At 58.0% G+C, this 9434-nt stretch overlaps 1 protein-coding gene across 1 annotated transcript; it reads left to right on the top strand.

The window, feature by feature from the left end:
- The first annotated feature begins 232 nt into the window (after positions 1 to 232).
- Positions 233 to 819, top strand: LOC118576242 (interferon tau-11-like). Its single transcript, XM_036176561.1, has one exon. The coding sequence runs from the start codon at positions 233 to 235 to the stop codon at positions 797 to 799; it is 567 nt and encodes a 188-aa protein (XP_036032454.1). The 3' UTR covers positions 800 to 819.
- The last annotated feature ends 8615 nt before the right edge of the window (positions 820 to 9434 follow it).

A 9434-nucleotide genomic window follows, 5' to 3' on the forward strand; every position in this document is an offset into this window, starting at 1 on the left:
GTACCCGCGGAGCGCAGGCAGGACGAGGCCGGCGATGGATGGATCGGGCTCCTGTGTGGCGCTCCACTTCGGGCGAAGCGACGAGCCCGGTCAGCCAGAGCCCAAACAGTGCTGGAGCCTTCAGCCTGCACTATTAAAGTAGAAACCAAAACTCCAGGCTCAATGGGTCTGCGGCCTTGCTTTGCGCGCGCGCGCTCCCTGCCGGCCAGCTCCGGAATCCTTCCGCTTGGGCATGGTGCCTGTGCTTCCCCTCCTGCTGGGAGCGATGCTGGGCTGCAGCCCAGCCTGCTCACTTGACAGGGGTGCATCTCAGAGCCTGCACCTGCAGCTCAGGGAAAGCGCCAGGTTGTTAGGGCAGCTGAAACGCCTGCCGGGCCACCAGTGCCTGCAGGACAGAACGGATTTCAGATGTCCCTGGAAGAACGGGCGGCTCACCCGAGGGAAGCAGAGAGAAGATGCCACCTGTTGCCTCTCTGAGATGCTCAGGCAGGTCCTCCACCTCTTCGGGACAGAGGCCAGCAGAGATGCCTGGGCAGAGAGGCCGCTTGGGCAACTTGTCACTAGTCTGTTGAGTGGCCTGGAAGCGCTGGAAGGGAGAGCAGCGGAGCCCAGCGCGTCCTGTGCGCCTCCTTTGGACATGGCCATCCGCACCTACTTTTTGGGAATCTCCCGCTATCTCAAGGGAAAGGGATACAGCCCTTGCTCCTGGGAGATCGTGAGAGTGGAAATGCAAGTGGCCCTTTCCACATTCCCAGTGCCTGCAGAGAGAAGCCCCAAGAAGAGAAGAAGGTCCATGTAGGAATCCCCGCTAATGGTACATCAGGACACCAGCATCCATGTCTTTGAAGCATCCCTTCCACGACGCTCTACGAATGGGAGACTCAAGGGCTGGGTCTGCCATAAGCACATCTGTTTCCTAGTAAAGCTGTGATTCCAAATCTTTCTCGATCGGTTTCCATTCCTGCTTGGGGTCGGGCCCCAGCCACGGGTGGGAAAGGTTTTTCCAGGTGGCAGCATGCATTGAAGCTCAGCGGGTCCTGGCTTCCTTCTGTTAGCTAGGATCTCAGGAGTCTTGAGTCTGGAGGTAGAAGGCTGCCTCCTCTTTGCTCAGCGAAAGGGCCCTAGGGAGAGGGATTGCCAAGCCCATGGATGAATGCTGCTGGCTCGGCCCTCTGGCAAGCCCTGGGGCTCGCGGGTCTCCCTGCCTTGGAAGACAGGGTGCCAAATGTGTCCCTGGTGTTGGCAGGGTGGGTGGCCTTCTCTCCAGGAGGACAAAGGGTCCAGCGATTCACTTGGGGTGGTGACTAGACCATCCTAAGACTCCAGGAGAGAAACATGGACTCTGCCCTGTTGGGTCAGCCTGCTTCTGTCCTCACAGGACAGTAGTGCCTTGCGCTTCTCAGCCCAGGGCAAGCCACTGGGTGAGAGGAGGCAGGAGGAGGCAAGGGTAGGAACACGGAATCCCTTCCTGGTCACCCTCTGCGTGTCCCCGCTGCCTGCCAGGGTGGTCAGCCCTGCCTCTTGTGCTTCCATTTCCTTTATCCTCTGGAGACACACAGGTGCATAAAAGAGCACTGTGGTCCTGGTTTGGAGAGTGAGACTCCCAGAAGATGTCAGTTATTCAAGTTCCCAGGCTCTAGGCGACATTCAAGAAGTACTGCACTAGATAGGGTCAGGAAGGGATCTAGGCTGTTGAGTGCAGGTGTGTGTGTGTGTGTGTGTGTGTGTGTGTGTGTGTGTGTGTGTGTGTGTGTTTGGTGGGGTGGAGGTGCCAGTCCACCCAAAAGCTGCGAAAACAGCTGACCCAAAGGCCCCAGGTTGTGGGGGAGGAATGCCCGATCATGTAAGTCATCGCAAGGTGCCACAGTGACCCAGACACCAAACTGGCCGGCCAGGCAGCCTTGCCTTCTTCACCGGACTCCTTCTCCCAAAAAACAGGGCTGGGGTGCTTAGAGTCAGCAGGGTGCACTGGGAAGGTTCCTGGCAAACTCCCGAGGCTCTCCTCTGGGTACCCAGTTCTTGGTCTTGCTGCCGGTGCCCACTGAGATCCACGGAGAAGTGCAGGCTGACTTCTGGTCTCCTAGCCTCTGTCCCCAGCTGCCTTCTCCACAGCCAGGTCACATTCACCTCCCAGGCTCCCCTTACACATCCATTCCCCACAAGAAGAAGAGTTCCAAGACAGGAAGAGCAGGCTCAAGACAGAGCTGGAAACACACCCCTGGGGAGTGTGCTCACAGAACTTTCCTAGGAGATCCTGGTGAGGGGTGCTGCAGAGCCTAGGCTTCCTCTCCTCCGAAGGTCCTATTCCAGGCCATCGCAGGAGAAGAGCGCCATGGATCGTGTGGAGCCATGTCTTCCAAGGCGAAAATGATGAGCTGACCACTGAAAACCCACCGAGAAGGCCAAGAGCTCAGGCACCCCACAGGTCACCCCTGTCCCACTGGAAGGAGCACCTCGGGATATTGACAAATGTAGGAAACCCAACAAGAATCACAGACTACACAAAGAGCCACACCAGATAGAGGAAGCACATGAGCTGTGATCCCCTGGCTCCCAGCCTGGGCCTGGATACCCAGCAGGTGGCTTCTGGAACTTGCCAGTGCCTTGTGGTCGCCCTGCACTTGATTCAACTTCCAAAGCCTTGTCAGTTCCGGGGTTGCATGTCCCTTTCCCATCCTTGTTGCGTGTTTGGAGTTGTTGGCAGTTGGGAGACACCGGTGCTTTGCCCACTCTCAATCTTCTTGAAAACCACCTGTGCAGGTGCTGCTGTCGTGCCTGAGGTCAGCGTCTGGCAGTAGAGGGTCTGCGGTTGGGACCGGAGCCTTGAAGTTGTCTGGGGAAGAGGCAAAGGCTGCTGAGTGGGGCTGACTGACTCCTGGTGTCTCCTGTCCTAGCCAGGGAAGGGTCAGAGGCGGAGGGACAGAAGCCCTCCCTCAGGGAACACTGCTGGTGGTGTGAAGAAGGGCCCATGAGGCCCTGGGAACCCCTACAGCCTGCTGGGCGAACAGCGGGTTCAGGTTTCTCTTCACTGCTTCCCAGCAAACCTCCAACAGAGTCACCAGGCTCCACCAACTCAAACAGCAGAGAAGGACTTGGAGCATCAGGCCGGCAAGAGGAGCCAAGGCCAACGCTGTGAAACCATACAGCTAAAGACCGCAGAGATCTGAAGAAACCTTTCAAGAGAGAATGAGGGAGAGATCCCTATAGCCAGGGATGATAGAAACAAATATAAAATGAAATGAAATGAAATAAAATAAAATAAAATGAAAAGAGAAGCCAACCATGCCGAGAACGACGTAGACATCGACTGAAAGACTTTCTGAAAGCAGGCTGAGAAGAAGAGGACATCATGATAATGCGGGTGGGGGTGGGCAGGGGCTGGGCCGGGCGGCTGGAGTCACGGGGAGGGGTGTTCAAACTCGTATTTGGGTTCCAGAGGGAGACAGGCTCTGAGGAGCACGGGAGACTGGGTCAATTCCATAAAGCACGCTGAGGCAGAGCAAGGGGCTATCTCTCCGACAGGAAATGCCATTGGGCAGAGTGTGTGGTTCAAGCAAAAGAAGGCAGAGTGCTAGCTGCCCAGCAGGAGCTCAGTCGTCCTGCATCAAGTCCCTGTGGGCTGAAGCCCGCGCGCTCCCGCTGCCGCGCGCGCACGGGGCGAGCCCTGACCCCTGCCCTCTTTGGGACCCTCTTCCTTTCCTGGCCAAGCTCTGGACTTTCCCACCCCCGCTTCCAGCTTCCCCAGGTTCCAGCTCCTGCGGGTGAGCAGGAAGGCGAGCGCGTCCCAGACACACCACTCGGAGGGAGGTTGAGACCAGGGGAAACCATACCAAACACAGTGGGACTCCCTGGGATTTAAGCCCCTACATTTTGCCCGCAATGTGTCCTCTGTCCAAGCGAGTCCCTGTGGACTTGGGTTCCAAGCCCCCGTGGGCCGTACCCGCGGAGCGCAGGCAGGACGAGGCCGGCGATGGATGGATCGGGCTCCTGTGTGGCGCTCCACTTCGGGCGAAGCGACGAGCCCGGTCAGGCAGAGCCCAAACAGTGCTGGAGCCTTCAGCCTGCACTATTAAAGTAGAAACCAAAACTCCAGGCTCAATGGGTCTGCGGCCTTGCTTTGCGCGCGCGCGCTCCCTGCCGGCCAGCTCCGGAATCCTTCCGCTTGGGCATGGTGCCTGTGCTTCCCCTCCTGCTGGGAGCGATGCTGGGCTGCAGCCCAGCCTGCTCACTTGACAGGGGTGCATCTCAGAGCCTGCACCTGCAGCTCAGGGAAAGCGCCAGGTTGTTAGGGCAGCTGAAACGCCTGCCGGGCCACCAGTGCCTGCAGGACAGAACGGATTTCAGATGTCCCTGGAAGAACGGGCGGCTCACCCGAGGGAAGCAGAGAGAAGATGCCACCTGTTGCCTCTCTGAGATGCTCAGGCAGGTCCTCCACCTCTTCGGGACAGAGGCCAGCAGAGATGCCTGGGCAGAGAGGCCGCTTGGGCAACTTGTCACTAGTCTGTTGAGTGGCCTGGAAGCGCTGGAAGGGAGAGCAGCGGAGCCCAGCGCGTCCTGTGCGCCTCCTTTGGACATGGCCATCCGCACCTACTTTTTGGGAACCTCCCGCTATCTCAAGGGAAAGGGATACAGCCCTTGCTCCTGGGAGATCGTGAGAGCGGAAATGCAAGTGGCCCTTTCCACATTCCCAGTGCCTGCAGAGAGAAGCCCCAAGAAGAGAAGAAGGTCCATGTAGGAATCCCCGCTAATGGTACATCAGGACACCAGCATCCATGTCTTTGAAGCATCCCTTCCACGACGCTCTACGAATGGGAGACTCAAGGGCTGGGTCTGCCATAAGCACATCTGTTTCCTAGTAAAGCTGTGATTCCAAATCTTTCTCGATCGGTTTCCATTCCTGCTTGGGGTCGGGCCCCAGCCACGGGTGGGAAAGGTTTTTCCAGGTGGCAGCATGCATTGAAGCTCAGCGGGTCCTGGCTTCCTTCTGTTAGCTAGGATCTCAGGAGTCTTGAGTCTGGAGGTAGAAGGCTGCCTCCTCTTTGCTCAGCGAAAGGGCCCTAGGGAGAGGGATTGCCAAGCCCATGGATGAATGCTGCTGGCTCGGCCCTCTGGCAAGCCCTGGGGCTCGCGGGTCTCCCTGCCTTGGAAGACAGGGTGCCAAATGTGTCCCTGGTGTTGGCAGGGTGGGTGGCCTTCTCTCCAGGAGGACAAAGGGTCCAGCGATTCACTTGGGGTGGTGACTAGACCATCCTAAGACTCCAGGAGAGAAACATGGACTCTGCCCTGTTGGGTCAGCCTGCTTGTGTCCTCACAGGACAGTAGTGCCTTGCGCTTCTCAGCCCAGGGCAAGCCACTGGGTGAGAGGAGGCAGGAGGAGGCAAGGGTAGGAACACGGAATCCCTTCCTGGTCACCCTCTGCGTGTCCCCGCTGCCTGCCAGGGTGGTCAGCCCTGCCTCTTGTGCTTCCATTTCCTTTATCCTCTGGAGACACACAGGTGCATAAAAGAGCACTGTGGTCCTGGTTTGGAGAGTGAGACTCCCAGAAGATGTCAGTTATTCAAGTTCCCAGGCTCTAGGCGACATTCAAGAAGTACTGCACTAGATAGGGTCAGGAAGGGATCTAGGCTGTTGAGTGCAGGTGTGTGTGTGTGTGTGTGTGTGTGTGTGTGTGTGTGTGTGTGTGTGTGTTTGGTGGGGTGGAGGTGCCAGTCCACCCAAAAGCTGCGAAAACAGCTGACCCAAAGGCCCCAGGTTGTGGGGGAGGAATGCCCGATCATGTAAGTCATCGCAAGGTGCCACAGTGACCCAGACACCAAACTGGCCGGCCAGGCAGCCTTGCCTTCTTCACCGGACTCCTTCTCCCAAAAAACAGGGCTGGGGTGCTTAGAGTCAGCAGGGTGCACTGGGAAGGTTCCTGGCAAACTCCCGAGGCTCTCCTCTGGGTACCCAGTTCTTGGTCTTGCTGCCGGTGCCCACTGAGATCCACGGAGAAGTGCAGGCTGACTTCTGGTCTCCTAGCCTCTGTCCCCAGCTGCCTTCTCCACAGCCAGGTCACATTCACCTCCCAGGCTCCCCTTACACATCCATTCCCCACAAGAAGAAGAGTTCCAAGACAGGAAGAGCAGGCTCAAGACAGAGCTGGAAACACACCCCTGGGGAGTGTGCTCACAGAACTTTCCTAGGAGATCCTGGTGAGGGGTGCTGCAGAGCCTAGGCTTCCTCTCCTCCGAAGGTCCTATTCCAGGCCATCGCAGGAGAAGAGCGCCATGGATCGTGTGGAGCCATGTCTTCCAAGGCGAAAATGATGAGCTGACCACTGAAAACCCACCGAGAAGGCCAAGAGCTCAGGCACCCCACAGGTCACCCCTGTCCCACTGGAAGGAGCACCTCGGGATATTGACAAATGTAGGAAACCCAACAAGAATCACAGACTACACAAAGAGCCACACCAGATAGAGGAAGCACATGAGCTGTGATCCCCTGGCTCCCAGCCTGGGCCTGGATACCCAGCAGGTGGCTTCTGGAACTTGCCAGTGCCTTGTGGTCGCCCTGCACTTGATTCAACTTCCAAAGCCTTGTCAGTTCCGGGGTTGCATGTCCCTTTCCCATCCTTGTTGCGTGTTTGGAGTTGTTGGCAGTTGGGAGACACCGGTGCTTTGCCCACTCTCAATCTTCTTGAAAACCACCTGTGCAGGTGCTGCTGTCGTGCCTGAGGTCAGCGTCTGGCAGTAGAGGGTCTGCGGTTGGGACCGGAGCCTTGAAGTTGTCTGGGGAAGAGGCAAAGGCTGCTGAGTGGGGCTGACTGACTCCTGGTGTCTCCTGTCCTAGCCAGGGAAGGGTCAGAGGCGGAGGGACAGAAGCCCTCCCTCAGGGAACACTGCTGGTGGTGTGAAGAAGGGCCCATGAGGCCCTGGGAACCCCTACAGCCTGCTGGGCGAACAGCGGGTTCAGGTTTCTCTTCACTGCTTCCCAGCAAACCTCCAACAGAGTCACCAGGCTCCACCAACTCAAACAGCAGAGAAGGACTTGGAGCATCAGGCCGGCAAGAGGAGCCAAGGCCAACGCTGTGAAACCATACAGCTAAAGACCGCAGAGATCTGAAGAAACCTTTCAAGAGAGAATGAGGGAGAGATCCCTATAGCCAGGGATGATAGAAACAAATATAAAATGAAATGAAATGAAATAAAATAAAATAAAATGAAAAGAGAAGCCAACCATGCCGAGAACGACGTAGACATCGACTGAAAGACTTTCTGAAAGCAGGCTGAGAAGAAGAGGACATCATGATAATGCGGGTGGGGGTGGGCAGGGGCTGGGCCGGGCGGCTGGAGTCACGGGGAGGGGTGTTCAAACTCGTATTTGGGTTCCAGAGGGAGACAGGCTCTGAGGAGCACGGGAGACTGGGTCAATTCCATAAAGCACGCTGAGGCAGAGCAAGGGGCTATCTCTCCGACAGGAAATGCCATTGGGCAGAGTGTGTGGTTCAAGCAAAAGAAGGCAGAGTGCTAGCTGCCCAGCAGGAGCTCAGTCGTCCTGCATCAAGTCCCTGTGGGCTGAAGCCCGCGCGCTCCCGCTGCCGCGCGCGCACGGGGCGAGCCCTGACCCCTGCCCTCTTTGGGACCCTCTTCCTTTCCTGGCCAAGCTCTGGACTTTCCCACCCCCGCTTCCAGCTTCCCCAGGTTCCAGCTCCTGCGGGTGAGCAGGAAGGCGAGCGCGTCCCAGACACACCACTCGGAGGGAGGTTGAGACCAGGGGAAACCATACCAAACACAGTGGGACTCCCTGGGATTTAAGCCCCTACATTTTGCCCGCAATGTGTCCTCTGTCCAAGCGAGTCCCTGTGGACTTGGGTTCCAAGCCCCCGTGGGCCGTACCCGCGGAGCGCAGGCAGGACGAGGCCGGCGATGGATGGATCGGGCTCCTGTGTGGCGCTCCACTTCGGGCGAAGCGACGAGCCCGGTCAGGCAGAGCCCAAACAGTGCTGGAGCCTTCAGCCTGCACTATTAAAGTAGAAACCAAAACTCCAGGCTCAATGGGTCTGCGGCCTTGCTTTGCGCGCGCGCGCTCCCTGCCGGCCAGCTCCGGAATCCTTCCGCTTGGGCATGGTGCCTGTGCTTCCCCTCCTGCTGGGAGCGATGCTGGGCTGCAGCCCAGCCTGCTCACTTGACAGGGGTGCATCTCAGAGCCTGCACCTGCAGCTCAGGGAAAGCGCCAGGTTGTTAGGGCAGCTGAAACGCCTGCCGGGCCACCAGTGCCTGCAGGACAGAACGGATTTCAGATGTCCCTGGAAGAACGGGCGGCTCACCCGAGGGAAGCAGAGAGAAGATGCCACCTGTTGCCTCTCTGAGATGCTCAGGCAGGTCCTCCACCTCTTCGGGACAGAGGCCAGCAGAGATGCCTGGGCAGAGAGGCCGCTTGGGCAACTTGTCACTAGTCTGTTGAGTGGCCTGGAAGCGCTGGAAGGGAGAGCAGCGGAGCCCAGCGCGTCCTGTGCGCCTCCTTTGGACATGGCCATCCGCACCTACTTTTTGGGAACCTCCCGCTATCTCAAGGGAAAGGGATACAGCCCTTGCTCCTGGGAGATCGTGAGAGCGGAAATGCAAGTGGCCCTTTCCACATTCCCAGTGCCTGCAGAGAGAAGCCCCAAGAAGAGAAGAAGGTCCATGTAGGAATCCCCGCTAATGGTACATCAGGACACCAGCATCCATGTCTTTGAAGCATCCCTTCCACGACGCTCTACGAATGGGAGACTCAAGGGCTGGGTCTGCCATAAGCACATCTGTTTCCTAGTAAAGCTGTGATTCCAAATCTTTCTCGATCGGTTTCCATTCCTGCTTGGGGTCGGGCCCCAGCCACGGGTGGGAAAGGTTTTTCCAGGTGGCAGCATGCATTGAAGCTCAGCGGGTCCTGGCTTCCTTCTGTTAGCTAGGATCTCAGGAGTCTTGAGTCTGGAGGTAGAAGGCTGCCTCCTCTTTGCTCAGCGAAAGGGCCCTAGGGAGAGGGATTGCCAAGCCCATGGATGAATGCTGCTGGCTCGGCCCTCTGGCAAGCCCTGGGGCTCGCGGGTCTCCCTGCCTTGGAAGACAGGGTGCCAAATGTGTCCCTGGTGTTGGCAGGGTGGGTGGCCTTCTCTCCAGGAGGACAAAGGGTCCAGCGATTCACTTGGGGTGGTGACTAGACCATCCTAAGACTCCAGGAGAGAAACATGGACTCTGCCCTGTTGGGTCAGCCTGCTTCTGTCCTCACAGGACAGTAGTGCCTTGCGCTTCTCAGCCCAGGGCAAGCCACTGGGTGAGAGGAGGCAGGAGGAGGCAAGGGTAGGAACACGGAATCCCTTCCTGGTCACCCTCTGCGTGTCCCCGCTGCCTGCCAGGGTGGTCAGCCCTGCCTCTTGTGCTTCCATTTCCTTTATCCTCTGGAGACACACAGGTGCA

The sequence above is a fragment of the Onychomys torridus genome, unplaced genomic scaffold (assembly GCF_903995425.1).
Source record: "Onychomys torridus unplaced genomic scaffold, mOncTor1.1, whole genome shotgun sequence".
NCBI lineage: Eukaryota > Metazoa > Chordata > Mammalia > Rodentia > Cricetidae > Onychomys > Onychomys torridus.